We start from the raw sequence: 19071 nt of genomic DNA on the forward strand, positions 1-19071 counted from the left end.
CCGAGTTTATTGATACGACTAATTGCTCGGAATGCAGGTCTTTGTACAGCAAGGAATACCTGGCATGGGAACTTCACAGTTTAGATTAATGAGCTTAGCTGGTAAATCAGACACGTTTATCAATTCCCCCCTTAAATATATTGTACAATTATAACTGCAGAACAACTCATCAATGGCGCCAATACCATTGGAAACGCCGGATAACCCTGTAACAACTGGTATTTCGGCAGTGTCTGCTTCCATAGCTGTAGTCATGGTTTCAGGAAATGTGGTAGAAGAGTTTTCTGTGGCCATGTTTGTCGTTTCGGTAGCTTCGGACACCAGAGGTGTCGTAGTAACACCGTGGCCAGGCGTAGTTATCGTAGAGCTACTGCTCGAAGGGGTGGTTGATGACGGAGTAGTTTCTACGGTAGTTGGAAAACTGGGAACCGTGGACATAAAAATGGTAGTAGTCGTGCTTTCGGCAGTTGTGCTTTCGGCTGTTGTGGTTGTCATAGAGGTACTTTCTGCTGATGGGGTTGTCGTACCATCTGTAGTGGGTGCCTCTTGCTTGCGCTTTACCATCATGCGACTCTTCATGAGACTGTAGTTAGCCCCAAGGAAAGTCTCCCAGAACATGCCGGTGGCGCTACCAGACAGACCCTTCAGATAAAGACCGTTCAAATTGCTGCAAGTAAAGTAGAAAACGAGAAGATCGAACACATTATAATGGAACGGTCATATGTAAGTAACAGCAGACACTTACCTCTGGCCACAATCAGTGTACCACCAAGCACCACGGTTCGAGACCGCACAGTTACTCTCACTGTTGTCCAGATCGAGATCGTAAGCACTGAACAGTACGCCTACTACCGATCCGTAAGAATCCCCGGCTGGACCACTGAATCCGTCCAGCTTGGTGATCGGGTAGAAGTCGTCACCTGAACCGATGGCGAAATTATCGTAGCGAGCGAAGGTCACATTCTTCTCGAAGTCCTCCAACAAAATGAACAACTCGTAGTCACCGGAGCTAGTGATGTTGTGGATGCGGTCCAGACCCAGCCAGTAATCACCGCCATCGAACTCTCCGAAACCTGCTCTGTAGTCACTGTAGCCGCGATAGAAATCGATCGAACCGCCCTGGCGGTTCTGGATGACGGTGTATGCGCCTGGTTGGAAATCGAGCACGCAAACTACCTTCGTAGGCTCGCCGAACGCATCCGTGACCAAGTATGTGCCAGTTTGAGTGATGCGCTCATCGTCACAAGACGTGTAGACGATGTCTCCCTCAGGTGCCGCAGGTTTGTATTCCCCATGGCGTTTCTCCACAGTGAGAATGGATTCCGTGAGTAATGTCTTAGTTAATAATCTCTGCTGGACGATGGTAAGATCTCTATAGAATACACAGAAAGGAATAAAGATTCGTATTTGTTAGACTAGCTTGCAATAAGAGCACGACGTATTGATTCGTACCTGATCGAATGCATGATTTGAGCCAGGGAAATCGAAGAGCCCAACAGCTGTTCGTTGATTCTCTGGCCAGTCTTCGACGTTTGTCCGACGAACCAGGACACACTCTTCACGTGTTTCTTCATGTCGAGTAGTTCACTATAAATGGAACCATACTTGGTGCGCATGTTCAGGATGAGCTTCAGCATGTTCGATTCAACCTTCTTCAGCTTGGCTACGATTTCATGGCAGCCACACTTATCGGTATCACTGACACCATACGATGGGGTGTTAAATTTTGCTTGTGATTTTACGAACTTTGATCCGATCGCGTCACTGTTGGCCTTACATAAACTCACCATGCAGCCAACTGCTAGAACAACCACGGTCAACTTCATGTTGCAAACGTTTCCTAATGCAAACTGATGCTCAAATAGTCAAATCACTGCCTTAAATACTTTTCGGAACTGGTCAACAGAATATTGGGATGTGATCCCGTTAGACGATGAACGGGTTTACCTGTGGGACGAATTGGTGGGAAGCGGAATAAGAGTTGTCTATTTTGCTATTCTTCCAAACTTGTTTTGGACATTCTTGTTTCATTATGTCTTTCACCGAAGTTTGCAAGTGAAATATTTGTTGTTTTTTGTTTATCTTTTGCAGTAATTTGACAATGTTTAAAAATTTATAAAGTATAAGTTTCGTTGCAATGCGATGAAAAAAATACATAGTTACACAACATTAATACGATATTGATCTGTTTTAAGATTAGTTTTTTGTATACGTTTTTGTACCTTAAAATACTTAGAAAATAATAAATATTAGATTGATCATTATTACTTATGTTTACTACCATCATCAGATATTTCTAATCATGTACCCCTGCGATCGGCTTTACTTAAAGGTACTTTTAAGGTTATATCTCTCGGACCACAGGTCATTTTTAAAGAGAGTCGCTATTATTAATTATTCAGAATTTCTCCTCCATAGAGTTTGATCTTTTTTTGCTACACTTTCTTTGATATCATCACGTATAGTTTTGTCCCGTGTCTCTGAGGTTGTCCCTGTTTTAACTACTTGTATGCAATAGGAATACATCTGTTGTTCATGATTATTTGCGTTTACCTTATGTTCTTGTTGCAGAAGCACATAGTCAATAAACCACAGATCATTCCATCAAATTTTACAGCATAACTTTGTTGGTATCGTTATCGTGAACGTAAAGTTGACCATTTCCGTTTGGGGTTTGTTGAACTGATTGGTTAATTTCTTTAACGAATATAAGTCATAGTAACTGTAAAAAATTGAAAACTTAAAGCCAATTTCCTAAACGAAAAATAATATTAAAGACAATATCAAAAGAATAGAGAAGTAGGGATCTATTTTATTTGTTTCTAACTGAAATTGACCCTTAACAATGTGAATTCAGCTTTCCAATCGACGTTTAAAGGCTTTAATTGTAATTAAATAGTTGGATCAGTAGTTGGGGCCGTCATTCCATTAATGGGAGTCATTTCGGTAACTGCTATTGTGGTGGTTTCGGCAGCCATGGTTGTCGTTTCAGGAGCCATGGTTGTCGTTTCAGGAGCTACGGTTGTCGTTTCAGCAGCCACGGTTGTCGTTTCAGCAGCCATGGTTGTCGTTTCAGCAGCCACGGTTGTCGTTTCAGCAGCCACGGTTGTCGTTTCAGCAGCCACGGTTGTCGTTTCAGGAGTCACGGTGGTCGTTTCAGCAGCCACGGTTGTCGTTTCAGCAGCCACGGTTGTCGTTTCAACAGCCATGGTTGTTGTTTCGACAGCCATGGTTGTAGTAGTAACACCGGGTGTAGTGGTGATCTCTTGCTTGCGCTTGACCATCATACGGCTCCTCTTGAGACTGTAGTTAGCTCCACGGAAAGTCTCCCAGAACATGCCGGTGGTGCCACCAGACAGACCCTTCAGATAAAGACCGTTCAAATTGCTGCAAGTAAAGTAGAAAACGAGAAGATCGAACACATTATAATGGAACGGCTATAAGTAACAACAGACACTTACCTCTGGCCACAATCAGTGTACCACCAAGCACCACGGTTCGAGACCGCACAGTTACTCTCACTGTTGTCCAGATCGAGATCGTAAGTACTGAACAGTACGCCTACTGCCGATCCGTAAGAATCCCCAGCTGGACCACTGAATCCGTCCAGCTTGGTGATCGGATAGAAGTCGTCACCTGAACCGATGGCGAAATTATCGTAGCGAGCGAAGGTCACATTCTTCTCGAAGTCCTCCAACAAAATGAACAACTCGTAGTCACCGGAGCTAGTGATGTTGTGGATGCGGTCCAGACCCAGCCAGTAATCACCGCCATCGAACTCTCCGAAACCTGCTCTGTAGTCACTGTAGCCGCGATAGAAATCGGTCGATCCGTCTTGACGGTTCTGGATGACGGTGTATGCGCCTGGTTGGAAATCTAGCACGCAAACTACCTTCGTAGGCTCGCCGAACGCATCCGTGACCAAGTATGTGCCAGTTTCAGTGATGCGCTCATCGTCACAAGACGTGTAAACGATGTCTCCCTCAAGTGCCGGAGGTTTGTACTCCGCATAGCGTTTTTCAATACCCAGAATAGATTCCGTGAGTAATGTCTTAGTTAATAATCTCTGCTGGACGGTGGTAAGATCTCTGTAGAATAGACAGGAAACAATAAAGATTCGTTAGACTAGCTTGCACTACGAGCACGACGTATTGATTCGTACCTGATCGAATGCATGATTTGAGCCAGGGAATTCCAAGAGATTAACAGTTGTCCGATGATATTTTGTCCACCCGCCGTTTGTCCGACGAACCAGGACACACTCTTCACGTATTTCTTTATGTTGAGCAGCTCGCTGTACACGGAATCAAACTTGTTGCGCAGGTTCAGAATAGGCTTCAGCAGGTTCGATTCAACCTTCTTTAGCTTGGCTACGATCTCATGGCAGCCACACTTGTCAATAATACTGACACCATGCGATGGAGGTTTAAATTTTGCTTGTGATTTCACGAACTTTGGCCCGATCGCGTTAGTGTTGGCCTTGCATAAACTCACCATGCAGCCAACTGCTAGAACAACCACGATCAACTTCATGTTGCAAGCGATTCCTAATGCAAACTGATGCTCAAATAGTCAAATCACTGCCTTAAATACTCTTCTGAAGCGGATAACGATGGACCAGGGACTTTATCCCGTTAGAAAACGATCGGGTTAGAAGATCACCTAAGGAGCGAATAGATAGAAAATGGAATAATTTACGTTTCTTTTCATTATGTTATGCTCCTTGCTGTTTCATCCCGTTTTTTTCGTTCGCCAATGTTTTGCGAACATAACAAATAACTTATCTTTTTGAATTTGTTCATTTCGTGTGCCAAGATGCCACCATTATTCTTTTGCGACAGAGATTAAAAATGATTTTTCAAATATTAATTACGTGTTTATCATATTAATTATCAAGGAAGAGTAGACAGAGTAGATGTTGAAAATTTAATACACTAATAAGTAACCAATTTTACTGTTACTTTATTTTTTTTCTTTTTGAAAAAGTAAAACTCAAAAAGAAACACACGAAACAAATGTTTGAATTACACGAAATAATTAATAATTTCCCAATGCATTCATAGTACTGCTTATCACAACGCACTGTTTTCATAACGCACGTTCAGTTATCACTTTTGCACTGGAAACCTGCAAAAACACTTTAGTCGATTATATTACTGAAACGGAAGAATGTCAGTTGTACTGAAAAGTTACTGAATACTAAAGTATAGATTTATTAGTTTCCAGGCCTTTGTAAAACAAGAACGGTAGAAATCAGAAAATAACAAATGAACTTCACCATTTGCATAGATTTTCTTTTTTGTTTTATTTTTCCACGAAATGTTCCAAGTTTCCTGATCAACGAATATGATCACCTAAGGGGAAGCTGGTTCAATGTGGGAAGAATTTACACTGTAGAATAAAATAGACACTCTTTTCTCTCGCCATGTCCTCATTCTTGGAACCAGCTGATGAAAACAATACATTTGGTGTTGTTCGTGTAACATTTGTACTTTCCTTGTGTGGTCATGTACTAGTAGCGCATAATGAACCGCTATATAGTAATCTCTTCTTGTGAATGATCATGTTTACTTGGAGTTACAGAATTGGATATTTCATACACCTGCCAATTACAGCCAATTGAACAAAATTATAAATAAATTATAAATTCCATAAAACTAAAAAACATGTGTGAATAACCAACAATCTGAGATTGTGAAAATCAGTATTTTATTGCTTTCAATTTAACTTAAAATGTATCATAGTCCCACAAGAATCTCAGTTCATCTTTAGACACGGCGTTTTTTGATTACTGGTGGATCGGTAGGTGCAACCGTTTCAGTAACAGGCATCGTGGTAGTTTCAACAGCCATGGTTGTCGTTTCGACAGCCATGGTTGTAGTAGTAACACCGGGTGTAGTGGTGATCTCTTGCTTGCGCTTGACCATCATACGGCTCCTCTTGAGACTGTAGTTAGCTCCACGGAAAGTCTCCCAGAACATGCCGGTGGTGCCACCAGACAGACCCTTCAGATAAAGACCGTTCAAATTGCTGCAAGTAAAGTAGAAAACGAGAAGATCGAACACATTATAATGGAACGGCTATAAGTAACAACAGACACTTACCTCTGGCCACAATCAGTGTACCACCAAGCACCACGGTTCGAGACCGCACAGTTACTCTCACTGTTGTCCAGATCGAGATCGTAAGCACTGAACAGCACGCCTACTACCGATCCGTAAGAATCTCCGGCTGGACCACTGAATCCGTCCAGCTTGGTGATCGGGTAGAAGTCGTCACCTGAACCGATGGCGAAATTATCGTAGCGAGCGAAGGTCACATTCTTCTCGAAGTCCTCCAACAAAATGAACAACTCGTAGTCGCCGGAGCTAGTGATGTTGTGGATGCGGTCCAGACCCAGCCAGTAATCACCGCCATCGAACTCTCCGAAACCTGCTCTGTAGTCACTGTAGCCGCGATAGAAATCGGTCGATCCGTCTTGGCGGTTCTGGATGACGGTGTATGCGCCTGGTTGGAAATCGAGCACGCAAACTACCTTCGTAGGTTCGCCGAACGCATCCGTGACCAAGTATGTGCCAGTTTGAGTGATGCGCTCATCGTCACAAGACGTGTAGACGATGTCTCCCTCAGGTGCCGGAGGTTTGTACTCCTCATGGCGTTTCTCCAAACCCAGAATGGATTCTGTGAGGAAGGTCTTCGTTACCAAACGCTGTTGGTTGATAGTCAGATCTCTGTAGGAGAAAGGAAGGAGTAAAGATTTGTATTTGTTAGACTAGTTTGCAATACGAGCACGACTAATTGATTCATACCTGATGGTTGCCATAATTTGAGCCAGGGAGATCGAAGAGCTCAACAGCTGTTCGTTGATACTCTGGCCAGTCTCCGACGTTTGTCCAACGTACCAGGACACACTCTTCACGTGTTTCTTCATGTCGAGCAGCTCGCTGTACACGGAACCATACTTGTTGCGCAGGTTCAGGATAAGCTTCAGCAGGTTCGATTCGACCCTCTTCAGCTTGGCTACGATCTCATGGCAGCCACACTTATCAATATCACTGCCACCGTGCGGTGGAGGTTTAATTGTTGGCTTTACAAACTTTGCTGAAATGGCATCGTTGGCGAAACTTAGGCCTGCCATGCAGCCAACTGCTAGAACAACCACGATCAACTTCATGTTGCAAACGCTTCCTAGTGTGCACTGACGTTCGGATAGCCAAAATCGCTGCCTTAAATACTCTTCTGGCATGGTTAACTGGCGATCCGCGGGGGACTGGGATGTGATCCCGTTAGAAGACGAGCGGGTTAGAAGATCACCTGTGGGACGAATAGGTGAAAATCGGAATAGGAGTTGCCTAATTTGCAATTCTTCCAATCTTTCTTTATCATTATTTTGTCCTCTTCTCTTTTCGTACGCAAAGTTTTGCGACCGACACAAAAATATATGTTTACGAATATTTTTAGAGACCACAGATTAAGTGTAGCTTTATTTTACTTTTATAGATATATAAATTTAAAACAATAATTTATCAGCAACAGGTTGCATATCCGATTATAATACTAATTAGAAGCTTCTATATACAAGCAAAAGTATTCACAAATTCCTCATGTACCACATGTTTTGATATGTATATATGTTACAATTAAAGCGCCATTCTAGCGTAAAAAACATAAATTATATTACATTATATTTGTAACATATTACCCTTAGTTTTACTCCATATCTATGCAAACATTTCTGTTTTTATTGCACTGCGAAAAGATGTACCGTTAGTATTAATACACGATATCTTGACATTCGTGTCTTGAAAAAGATTCCATTATTGTTGCCTTGAAGGAAAAAGGAGCGACATGCATATCGTTATCATACCTTAAGCCTCATCGCGTCAAGCGTTCCCATTAATCTGGATGTCACTGACCGTATAGGATATCAATGTATCTATGCTAGCATATCAAACTTAGAATATAAAAAAATAACACAGAGAAAGGATTACCCTTCTACTGATGCCCCCATAAGCCACTACCTGTCGCTAGTTAGCATTGCTTTATTCCGTTTTTATTTTTATCCTCCAACATGGCATTCCAGGTGAACCTATGTTTACTACAGTTCTGGATATTCTGATACAATGTTTCTTCTTCCTATTCTACATGGGAATTGATTTGAGGGCGATCGAAATCAAACACCGTACAAAATCAACGCAAAAAACAAGTTTTTTTTATAACCTTTCTATTCGATCACTGGATGCGATCTCCACTAGAACCAGTTCTTTCGCGAGCCGAAATAGGCATCATCATAGAGGACATTTGCATATTTTAGAAGAAATGGGCCAATTTCGGTCTTGGTGTCTCTTCTCAGCTGGGTCGTTCGTATAGCGGTACGCTAATGAACACACCGGATGCCTAATTCTTGGGTCACACCGTGGGACATTGGAAGAAATAAATGGATGGGTTTGGATATCGCGGATAGCTCCCGCTTTAGATTCTTCGGGATTCGGCAACGAATTTGGCAAAGGAAATTGGCTAGCGTGCGCTTTCTTAAACCTGTCCTTCCTCCCTGGATACGAATGTCGCAATAAATTATCAGCTGTGGTTTGCTGTTCAGTGTATGGTGAACCAGCGAGATCTATGTGGTAGTAAGTGTCGGCGTGTGGAGAAGATGTTTCGCAAGTAACGGTACCAGCTGATCTCCGAAAGGGACATTGAACCGTCAAGATTTGCTATAAATTGAACTGGCCGCCGCACCGACGGTATCAGTATCGACTGAAGTCTTGTTTCGTAGAGACGCAGAGCAGCATGAGAAACTTCTTCCTAGTTCTAACGCTGGCGCTGGCGCTAGCTAGTGCCACTAAAACCGAGGACAAGGAAGACAAGATCCCGGAGGAGGTCATCGAGGAGATTAAGGCCAGCGACGACAAGCCGGCCGATGATGATGATGATCTGCGCGGCTACAGCTACTACAATGTAGTGCACGGACAGCATGGTCCCGACTCTGGGGAACAAGGATATCGTCCATCGAACTATGCTCCATCGAAGATCGGCTACGGAGGTGGTGGTTACGGAGGCGACGGAGGTTACGGAGGCGACGGAGGTTACGGAGGCGATGGAGGTTACGGAGGCGATGGAGGCGGTTACGGAAGCGAGGGCGGTTATGGTGGTGGCTATGGAGGCTCATACCCCACTCGTCCGCCACACCGTCCAACGTCGGAATACGACTTCCCGAAGCCGAAGCCTCCGCCGAAGTGCAACTGCAAGGATATTATCGATCAGATCGATGACCTTGACGAGAAGATCATCAAATCGCTGCTTGATCTGGAGATTAAGGCCGACAGCATCCAGTCAGATGTTGCCACCATCCACAAGGAAACGGAGAAGGTAGCGTTCGTGTCGTCTCAGACGCAGCTGATCGCTAACGCAGTCGACAATCAGCTGAACATCGTGCGCCAGAACCTGACCATCATCCAATCTGATGTCGAGTAAGTATTGTTGATCAACTTAGCAGTAGAATGCAGATGTCTATGGCCCGCATTATTTAATCGCTCACTTCCTTCGTTTCTGCTTTGCCAGTGAATTGACGCAGTTCCAGCAAAACATTCCTGACCGAACCTACCTGACCGAGGCACTTTTCGGCCTGAAGTGCAGTTACTCGCGTAAAGACAAGCGAGGCGATGACCGAATCTACGCTTCTTGCGAAGATCCGAACATCAAGAAAACTGGCAGCTACTGGATTAAGGCCAACTTCTACAAACCAGTGAAGGTGATCTGCATGTTGGACTACGGTGGCCGTTGGATGGTGATCCAGAATCGTTTCGATGGCAGCGTTGACTTCTACCGTCCGTGGAGGGAGTACAAGTACGGTTTCGGAAACAACGAGGGAGGCGAGTACTGGCTTGGATTGGACCGTATCCATCAGTTCACCAAGGGTGGCGCAGCCCAGCTCCTGATCGTGCTGGAGGACTTCGAGAAGAACATTACCTACGCCAGGTACGATCAGTTCTCCATTTCGGACGAGAACGATCAGTACAAGATCCAGAAGCTGAAGGGCTTCATTGGCAGTGCGGGAGATTCGTTTGAAGCTGAGGGTATGCGATTCTCGGCCTACGACTACGACAACGACAAGTTCGATCAGAACTGTGCCGCCATTACACACGGTGCCTGGTGGTACAAATCGTGCGGTGACAGGTACGTACGGTGTTACGGTCGACACACGATGCATGACCATTGTAACTTATCTGCTCTTTCACTGTAACTTATATTAACGTATGCAATTTTAATTATCCTTTTCCACGACAGCAATCTCAACGGTCTGTACTTGAACGGACCCACGCTAGAGAAGACCGGTATCTACTGGAAATCGTTCCGCGGATACAATTACAGCCTGAAGAAGACACGAATGATGCTCCGACAGAGGGAAGGTCCCGGTTACTGAACGTCGCAAACTTGACTCGTTTTAGCTATAATCCAACCACAATAACAAGCAAACACAAATCGTTCAAAATAAAGTTTGACACGTTTTTGGACAAATACGATATGGGTTTTTTTATGCTACGCGTCATAACCGAAAAGGAACTGGTTTTGGGATATAGCTTAAAGGGATAAAATGAATGGGGGCAAAAGGAAACTTACATTCTCAGATGGCTACCAACGATATGTCACAAACATCAGCTTCAATCAGTCACATGTCATCTTGCGGGGGATTCTGGAAATTGTTGAGGATTTCTTTTTTGGCCAATGTGCGTGCAGAGGTTTCACGTTGGTTTGGAAGTTGCAATGATTATATTGTACTTTAAGTTTTATAATAGGTATATTTTAAAGCACTTAGAGTAAAAACTATCAGTTGAACGTGCTCCACATAAGTTGACCGTGAATAAAATATAAATAAGCTTGACTTATCACAATCTATGTTTTTGTGGAAGAACGAACGGTAAAACGATTTATTATCTTTTTATCAACGTTCTGCGTTCTAGAGTGAGATTTCAATGCTCTTTATCATATTAGGGTGTTAATTTAAAAGGTTATTGTAGGTAGTAGAGCGATTGAAATATGCAATCTACAGTAAAACAAATAGCAATGGTTCTCCAAAAGCAACCGAAAATCTGTAGAACAAGTGTAACTCTCGTTGTTTCTACAGCCCATTCTAATCCCATCTTGTAAAAAAGGTAACTTTGACACGGTGTGATTTATTTCACCCAATTTGTCGACCAAACAGATTGGCCCCCGGCACATTTGAAACACACTTTTCTTGTTGTTTCCTCTTCAATGGGATTGTTGTAATGCTTCACATAACACTATACGGCCATCCAGACTTTCCTGCCAGCTATTCCCAGCGGAGAATAACGCGATAGTTCATTCATAAAACCACATAAGTCGATCGCTTTCCATCCCATGCCATTCCAAGCCACCAACTGGCCGACGAAACCTGTGACAAAGCGAAGCAAAGCATAATCTTCTTGCGCACACTCCACCAGTTAGCTTACAGTTGCTATGCGCGTTTGTTCCGGCACGGAGAATGATATATTTGTTTTTGACGGGATACGTTTCCGTCCGTGATCGTCGAGCACCAAGTGGCCACAATTCAATAAGCACCGGCTTAGGGACAAGAAAAATTGAGCAATCGTTGTCGAGCGTATTCTGCGCACTTCGGACACGTTTGTGTGTTTCTTATTTATGTTCTGCTTTTCAAAGCGAGATGAGCTTTGATGCTCGATAATGATGAGACAGGTAGCTTCCGAATTGAGGAACAAAACAAAAAAAACACACGCACACACGGGATAACTTTGTGATCTGTATTTCTTCGTACGGATCTCCCATCACGGTGCGGAACGTGTAGCAGATGATCAATGTCAATGCAATGCCAAGCCAAGCAGTCAAGCTGCTGAAGATAATCGCGTAACAGTCGACAACAAAGTACGAAACGTGGAAACGCAAGATACTCCGGTTGAAATTAATCATGATGTATGAGCCAGCGATGATGATGCCGTTGTTGCTTCTCGTGTATGCGTCCGATTGGGACACTGTTCGCCCGGTTTGATTTACTTTTTTATTCACCTTACGGGAGCAAGTACGGTGACAAATCACCTCCCGCACGCAGTCGGCGGATGATGGTTGACAGGCCAATCGAGCGAAATGTCGTACACTATGTGACCGAAAGTGAGCGTTTCCTCTTTTATTTATGTTTTTATTATTTGAAATATTTTAATCCCACAAGACAGTACCCATATTATATTGCTTTGACAAAACGCACAACCATAGGTTTTGAGGGATAGCTGTCGTGTAGGACTGTTTCAATTCTAGGACACTTTGCACCTGAACAAGTTAGGGCGAAAATGTGTAAATACCAAAATAATCAATGGGAAAACACGTTACGAATCTAAAGAAAAACATTGAAATTTTTTTTTTTTTTGCTAGGTTAGAACGGCCTGGCCGTGTTAAGACTTATTTTACCACGTAGCAGGATAGTCAGTCCATGCTACGGGGGGACGGTCCGGATGGGATTTGAACCCGGTCCTGCCGTGTGGACGGGCGCCGTTTTTCATATGCACCACCGGGCCGTCCCAAAAACATTGAACATAAATATAACTAATAAAACATAAATTTTCAACGGGTTTTATATTTGACTTAATTTTGGCCAGAACATCACCACAGTTTATTTTCACTCCACAACAAAGAATGAGTGTTTTCTACACTACAGTGGGTCACATCAAAAGAACAAGATTCTGTTTATTGTACAATGTAAAACAAGCATCAATCCCGATGCCACCCAGCTACAAGTTGTCATTTTTAGTTTCACTTTAAGAATAGAAAATCATGCTCTATCCATTGTTAAACTGACAATACATTAGACTTTTGTAAAAGTCATTTTTCTTCCTTTTGTAACTGTTTACAACATAGTCATTGATGTCCCTTTTCCAATCGTTTGTTGCTTCAAAGGAGACTCCTAGCTAATGGCAGTTTGATTAATTGCTTAATGATCGTTTCACGATCATCCTTGCGTTTGCAATTAATCCTTCGTTTCTTCAGTGTTACTTACTTATATTTTACTTATCATTTTACTTATATTTTGAGAAAGCATTACGTGAACATTAGCTAACTGTAACACCTAGCAAGTTGGTTGAAATTGTTACGAAATAGAGATCGAAACGAGCCAATAGTAGGAAGAATTTTATCTTTTTTTTAGTATTTTATCTGAATTACGATCCATTTCAGTTTAAAGTAGTCGAATAATTCTGAAGAATCAAGGAATGAATGGGAAATGAGATCATTAACTCGGACTTATTGGTTTTTACACTACAGGACCGGCTAACAAATCCCATCCGTACCGAACCCCCGTACCCAGAATTGGCTAACCTGCTAGGGGTAAATAAAGTCCAGGAAAGCCAGAAATGGCTGACCAAAAATAGCCACATGAGAATCCAAGTATTTCCCATGCTGTGTACACATCTGTCCCTTTAATATTATTTAAGGAAGGATTAGTTGCACATCGAATCAAAGAATTAATCGAACTAGTTAACAGGAGAGTTATCAGCGATTTAAACGTTTTGTTTAGGTGGTTATGTTATAAACAATTTCGAAGAGTTGGATTATTTACTTCCTTACTTATCCGGGACTATGTCCTATGTCAAAGGACTTCTGCAGGCAGGGACGTCCGGTGTCAGCCGAATGGCATGACCACCCCACCTGAGTCTGGAGAGTTAGATTCCTTGTGCGAAAGTGAGTTTCATCGCACTATTCATAGAGCTTGACAATATAGTAGTTCCTCCATTGGCCTTCCACACATTCGAGGCTAAAAATCTTTCTGATAAGAGGGTTTCATCAGTTTTGGACAGACTACACGTCTATTCATGTGAATAGTTGGATTTTATTCAAACATGTTGTGGAGTTTATACTGTAGAATAAATTCGTAAAAGTTTATCGCTCTTCTGCAGTAGAATTTTATAAACCCCAAAAGTGCATCAGTAAAAAAAGACAAATTCGTTAATTCCACAGGTGTGTTTGACCCAACCTTCGTTGTACAGCAACAGCTTCAAATAACAGTTTCAAAACAATTTCAATTAAATATCATGACAACCCACGTGCCAAAGTCACATTTCAACGATTATTTTAAATGTACCTCATGTTGAAAAGAAGCGACGGATGCAGTGAAATATTTCACCTACAGTATTTCTCACCAAATACCCTCCGACACCTGCGTCTATGCAATGCGCATTACAAAATTTTTCATATTCAATATGACTTCGGCAACTAGTGAAATATTTCACAAGTTTACACGCACCCATGTGGAAAAGGGCTTTTGGAGGTGAAAAATTCAAATTTGATCGGAAAATCCGATTTACAACGTTGCCCAGCGGTCAAATTCTTCGTTAAGCGGGCTTCTTAGTGGCTTCTTAAGGACATTAAGAAACCACTAAGAAGCCGCTTAACGAAGACCTTTTTTGCGCATGTGTTAGTGTGTAGTGCCGCGTAGGTATGGGTGCGTTATTGGCTTTGCATAGTGGAAAGTTGTCATCAATTAAAAAGGACATAAAATGAAATGTTTTTTTATTATTATAATTTTATTCACAAATTTCTTGCTTTCACTTCACTTGCTGGAAAATGCGGGCAAATGTGTTGGTCTGTAAACAGAAAATAGTTGAAATTATCAGTTATTTCAATAAGTTTTCTGTAATATTTCGAAGTACTTACTTATGTGGTGTAAAATTTTGTCCTCCTGCATGGTACTTTGTACACTTTGTTTGCGTGGTTTTCTGCGGTCCGTGCCAATAAATTGTTTCGGATGTACCTGCAATTGTAAAAGCGTAATGTAAATAACATGTAATTCATATAATTCGTTGCATTAAACACCTTACCAGACTCTCAGCAGCCATGAAACAGGTTCAGCACCACCTTGTTCCGGAGGCACGCTGGTCAAGCATCTTCCCTATTTCCAAGTAGTTTTTCAACTTCACATCCCTAACTAAACTATCCAGTCACTTTAAAAAACGCGTGCTCTTTCGATTCGAAGCCATTTTTATCCTTTTATAACCATTTTATCTCCCTATTCTATGCAATAAACTAACCAAACCTTGCACTTCGAAAGCAACACAAAATATGACGACCGAAGAATGACGGTGCTGTCAAAATGGTTTTCTACACACACAAAGATATTCCATGAGCTCGGTGTGTAAATACACAACGCGGAGCACGTCGAACTTCGGCAAAGTGTGAAAAGAGCGAGACAAGAACATGCTTGACGAACGAAAAAACAGAGATAGCTTGTGTTGACACGCAAAAGTATAGGCCAACGAGGGTTGGAAGGGGATGAAACGAGATGAAACGCATGAAAGCTTGACCGCTGGGTGTTGTCGTAAAAGGGACGGTTTCCCGGCTTCCCGAAAGCTCATACTGCAGTAAATTGCAACAATGGGAGGGTAATTTTGAAAAACGTCGTTGCAAACAGCGTGGTGGATTGATTCCTTGCATTTTAGAATCGCATAACATGCGGTGGTAGCATTATATCGAAACCCAGCGGATTGCTAAAGAATCAGGACCAGTTGTGCCAAAAAAAAACGCTACACACGCCGACAACAGCCTCAATTTTTGCAAAAACAGGTTGTCTTTACTTACCGTTTTAGGTTATGGCAATGCTAATAACGCTTTGTGGCAGCTCCAGCTGAGCAAACAGCGAGCGACCCAACCATTCCGCTAGATTCGGGAGCCCGCCACGACGCGTTCAGTACAATCTTGTGAGCCGCTCCAACATGTGGTTCACCGCGGCGCTGCTACTGATGTGTGCAACCCAAGGTGGTTGGACCACAACCTGCGACTTTCCCCAGTCGCTGTGCTTCGACTCTGAACCCGCCCTAACAAACCTCGACCTGCTCGAAGCAGCCATCGATGGGCTGGATACAGTTCCTGCCGACTTCATCACGGCAGACGATTTAAACGCGCTAGTGACTCAAATCACCACAAAGGTCAGGGAAAATGCAGCGATTACACCGAGCAGTTACAAAACATGTTCCGATCTGCCTGCCAGTTCCCCGTCCGGCTTGTACCTGCTTCGGGGTGAATTCCGCGCAATGCAGAGTGCGTACTGCGACATGGAGTACGACGGTGGCGGCTGGTTGGTGTTTCAGCGACGCTTCAACGGGCTGACCGATTTCTATCTCAACTGGGCCGATTATCAGAATGGGTTCGGCGATATGAAAAGTGGAGAGTTTTGGTGGGGCCTCAACAATTTGTACCGCGCGACAAACCTGGCCCCGCACGAGCTAGCCATCGTTCTGGAGGATTTTGATGGTGCGAAGGTGGTGGCACGGTACAACTCCTTTCAGATCGGTGACGAAGCGGAGCTGTACCGCTTGAACGTGCTCGGAACGTACAGCGGAACAGCGGGAGATTCCTTGCGGCGGCAGCTGTACATGCCGTTCACTACGAAAGATAAGGATAATGACATATTCACACTGAACTGCGCCCAGCAGAATACCGGTGCGTGGTGGTACGACAATTGCCATGACAGGTGAGTCTAGCCAGTGCGGTCTGCCAACTATGGCTTATGACCATTACTGTATTATCCCCCTATTTTCCCCTCAGTAATCTGAATGGACAGTACCTAAACGGACCAACCGCCCTGTACGGAAAAGGCATGTCATGGAAAACCTTCAGGGAGCTGGCCTACTCGCTGAAAAGCACGCTTATGATGATTCGCCGGTTGGCGTAGGTGATTGCAATAAAACGTTGAAATCGAAACGAGTTTATGCCATGTTGAGATTCCTTTACGATACGACATTTAGACATGTAGATCTCTGTAAAAAAAAACACACACACACACTCAAACAGTTGTTTGTTGAAAATCTGTGCCACCTTTTATTTCCATCGTTGAGTCGTGTTTGATTTGATCAATCGAAATCTTATCGCTTATCGCTTCTTGCGTATAAGCATTATGGAACTCTTGAGCGATTGTGAAGCGCCCTTGAAGGATGTCCACACCATTGCCGTCCTGGGAGTTGCTGTAGGCGTTGCACCGTTGTACAATCCGTTCAGGTTGCTGAAATGTACGTCGTGTCGTTAGATGCTACTCAACCACGTTCACCGTACGGAGCATACGAACCTGTCACCGCACCCATTAAACCACCAACCTCCCCACCATGTTCTCGCACAGTTTACCGTGGCCGACGAATCACCATCCCGATCGAACGTGGAGAACTTCTTGCCTACTGCGGTGCTCATTGAGTTCCCGGTGGTACCACTAAATCCACTCAGCGTAGTTAATCGAAAACTATCCGTTTCCGCAGCGACTTTGAAGCTCGTGTACCGAACGGTAGCTGTAGTACCATCGAAAGCATCCATCAGGATCGCTAGTTCGTACTGGGTCGGTGTCGTTATCCGATTGAGACGCGTCAAGCCAATCCAAAATTCCTTTTCGGGGTGTCCGAACCCATCGCGGTACTCGTTGAAGCTGCGTGTGAAGTTGGTCTGGCCATTCGTTCGGCGCTGTATCATCGTCCAGCCGCCACCGTACATTGCCGTCTCACAGTAGTAAAACGTGGGTTCGTTGTTTCCATCCCGGATACGGTACAATCCCGATGGGCCAGTTACATCGTCGCAGGATTGATACACGGTGACCAACCGCAACAGTTCTTCTAGGTTTGTTTCTACACTTGTCAAGGGATCCCCGGCGGGTGTCCGGTTGGCAAGGGATTGGGTGAGTGCGTCAATCGCATCGGCAATGCCCGCATACCCGGCACAGGTCTGTCGTGGTTCGCTCAGCAACGAAAAAGATCCCTCGCTGAGTTGTGCACAAAATGACACGAGTACCAGCGATACGATCAACGTCATCATGGTGCAAGATCGCTTGATCAACTAACGCGTTCGAAACGGTTCCGAGCCGCGGGGTCTTGTGTAGTGCCGAACGTCGAACCAAGATCGGTGAAAATTTCATTACGGCTGTAGTTGTGTGTGGCTAGAATGCTCGAGCAACATATGGCAGCTGTTTGAACAATTTGAATGTACTCAAAACAACATAAAAAAATTCGCTAACTAGATCACTCGGATAGGAACATTTGCAGCATTCAAACCGATCGTGAGATAAATTGACCAAAATATGAGATTTCGATTCCACTTGATGCAGCCGTTGGCAGAAAATATGAATATACTGTTTTATTTTCAGGACGTCCTGAGCATATTACTGGTTTCGTAGAAAAGAAACTAACTTACCCTTAATAATACTCGGTCAAGCCCCATTTGCTTAACAATGGAACCGATATCCGATTACACTACACCACATCAATCTTGGAACCTGGACGGAATGGCCATGACCCAGCACGTATCTGAGATACCGATATCAAATGTCGATAAGTCCATGAAACAAAATTCGCTTTCGGAAATGAAAAACTTTTTCATATAACAATTGTAAACCGGTCCATAAAATGAACCGTAATTACTTTGTGATCGAAAATTCGCGGAAAACTGGTGATCATATGTTTTATGGTCCAGCTTGAATTTCTGCATCAGAAATAGTACAAAGTAACATAGTACCGAATCCTTCTATTCGTTCTGATATTGTTGCTGTGTGTGAGGCTAATTCGAAGATGTTAATTGACACATTTTGGAGACATTTAGAGATATATTTCTTCTTTTTTTTATTTATCATTCACTGTTTGTTAAACAAAATACAAAACACAATTTCAAGGTTAACGAGAAAGAAAGACAGCCTCATTAATAATAGTAACAACGTGTCAAATAGTTCGATTTGATGTAACAACAGTCATATCATTTCATGTTGAACTTATCTCCCGTAGCAGAACAGAACGTCGAATGGGATTCGGTACAAGGCCTGTACTGTGAAGCGGGACATCTATTACGCGAAACTATCAATCGTCAATCGAACAGTTTACGTCAGCGAGCGTATAGCAGGCTTGCGCAAAATGATAGACACATCAAAGGATAAATCATCCTTCATCCTTCTCATCAACCATTAATACATCATTTCACCCATAATAAATATAAATTTGCACAAACAGCACCTGACTTCATTAGTACAATCCGACTCTAGACCAAAAAATAACACATTTTTCAAGCAGTGTCTGGTTGCTTTCCCAT

General features: G+C 43.3%; 4 protein-coding genes across 10 annotated transcripts; 2 read left to right on the plus strand and 2 right to left on the minus strand.

Moving 5' to 3' along the window:
• Positions 1–7555, minus strand: LOC125769995 (fibrinogen-like protein 1). 5 transcript variants are annotated; one of them, XM_049439125.1, is made up of 4 exons: positions 6810–7555; positions 6536–6731; positions 3462–3892; positions 2675–3387 (listed from the first exon to the last, which is right to left on the minus strand). In XM_049439125.1, the coding sequence occupies exons 1-4, from the start codon at positions 7244–7246 to the stop codon at positions 2892–2894; spliced, it is 1560 nt and encodes a 519-aa protein (XP_049295082.1). In that variant the 5' UTR covers positions 7247–7555; the 3' UTR covers positions 2675–2891. The 5 variants fall into 5 exon arrangements, with proteins under 5 accessions (XP_049295080.1, XP_049295079.1, XP_049295082.1 ...); XM_049439123.1 differs by lacking the exons at positions 2675–3387; positions 6536–6731; positions 6810–7555 and adding exons at positions 1–667; positions 4163–4663 and having other exon boundaries at positions 3462–4088; XM_049439122.1 differs by lacking the exons at positions 2675–3387; positions 3462–3892; positions 6536–6731; positions 6810–7555 and adding exons at positions 1–667; positions 746–1372; positions 1453–2580.
• A 168-nt stretch (positions 7556–7723) lies between these two features.
• LOC125769999 (techylectin-5B-like) lies at positions 7724–10737 on the plus strand. Of its 3 annotated transcripts, none has more exons than XM_049439132.1 (4): positions 7724–9049; positions 9086–9470; positions 9562–10176; positions 10288–10737. In XM_049439132.1, the coding sequence occupies exons 1-4, from the start codon at positions 8791–8793 to the stop codon at positions 10421–10423; spliced, it is 1395 nt and encodes a 464-aa protein (XP_049295089.1). In that variant the 5' UTR covers positions 7724–8790; the 3' UTR covers positions 10424–10737. The 3 variants fall into 3 exon arrangements, with proteins under 3 accessions (XP_049295089.1, XP_049295087.1, XP_049295088.1); XM_049439131.1 differs by having other exon boundaries at positions 7725–9067; positions 9104–9470; positions 10288–10734; XM_049439130.1 differs by having other exon boundaries at positions 7724–9470; positions 10288–10735.
• A 4667-nt stretch (positions 10738–15404) lies between these two features.
• On the plus strand, positions 15405–16782 carry LOC125770005 (microfibril-associated glycoprotein 4-like). The gene is made up of 2 exons (XM_049439143.1): positions 15405–16489; positions 16564–16782. The coding sequence occupies exons 1-2, from the start codon at positions 15732–15734 to the stop codon at positions 16688–16690; spliced, it is 885 nt and encodes a 294-aa protein (XP_049295100.1). The 5' UTR covers positions 15405–15731; the 3' UTR covers positions 16691–16782.
• A 33-nt stretch (positions 16783–16815) lies between these two features.
• LOC125770006 (angiopoietin-related protein 6-like) lies at positions 16816–18437 on the minus strand. Its single transcript, XM_049439144.1, has 2 exons — positions 17081–18437; positions 16816–17017 (listed from the first exon to the last, which is right to left on the minus strand). The coding sequence occupies exons 1-2, from the start codon at positions 17809–17811 to the stop codon at positions 16888–16890; spliced, it is 861 nt and encodes a 286-aa protein (XP_049295101.1). The 5' UTR covers positions 17812–18437; the 3' UTR covers positions 16816–16887.
• Between the last annotated feature and the right edge of the window lie 634 nt (positions 18438–19071).

The sequence above is a fragment of the Anopheles funestus genome, chromosome 3RL, assembly GCF_943734845.2.
Source record: "Anopheles funestus chromosome 3RL, idAnoFuneDA-416_04, whole genome shotgun sequence".
Classification (NCBI taxonomy): Eukaryota; Metazoa; Arthropoda; class Insecta; order Diptera; family Culicidae; genus Anopheles; species Anopheles funestus.

What these genes read in the sequence shown, in the direction of transcription:
- LOC125769995 (XM_049439122.1), bottom strand. Translation starts at nt 1,826, where the DNA reads ATGAAGTTGACCGTGGTTGTTCTAGCAGTTGGCTGCATGGTGAGTTTA. An exon ending in CAAATCATGCATTCGATCAG is followed by an intron (nt 1,373 to 1,452) that starts GTACGAATCAAT and finishes TGTATTCTATAG; the next exon opens with AGATCTTACCATCGTCCAGC. An exon ending in TACACTGATTGTGGCCAGAG is followed by an intron (nt 668 to 745) that starts GTAAGTGTCTGC and finishes CTTTACTTGCAG; the next exon opens with CAATTTGAACGGTCTTTATC.
- LOC125769999 (XM_049439130.1), top strand. Translation starts at nt 8,791, where the DNA reads ATGAGAAACTTCTTCCTAGTTCTAACGCTGGCGCTGGCGCTAGCTAGT. An exon ending in ATCATCCAATCTGATGTCGA is followed by an intron (nt 9,471 to 9,561) that starts GTAAGTATTGTT and finishes CTGCTTTGCCAG; the next exon opens with TGAATTGACGCAGTTCCAGC. An exon ending in TACAAATCGTGCGGTGACAG is followed by an intron (nt 10,177 to 10,287) that starts GTACGTACGGTG and finishes TTTCCACGACAG; the next exon opens with CAATCTCAACGGTCTGTACT.
- LOC125770005 (XM_049439143.1), top strand. Translation starts at nt 15,732, where the DNA reads ATGTGGTTCACCGCGGCGCTGCTACTGATGTGTGCAACCCAAGGTGGT. An exon ending in TACGACAATTGCCATGACAG is followed by an intron (nt 16,490 to 16,563) that starts GTGAGTCTAGCC and finishes TTTTCCCCTCAG; the next exon opens with TAATCTGAATGGACAGTACC.
- LOC125770006 (XM_049439144.1), bottom strand. Translation starts at nt 17,811, where the DNA reads ATGATGACGTTGATCGTATCGCTGGTACTCGTGTCATTTTGTGCACAA. An exon ending in TTTAATGGGTGCGGTGACAG is followed by an intron (nt 17,018 to 17,080) that starts GTTCGTATGCTC and finishes CGTACATTTCAG; the next exon opens with CAACCTGAACGGATTGTACA.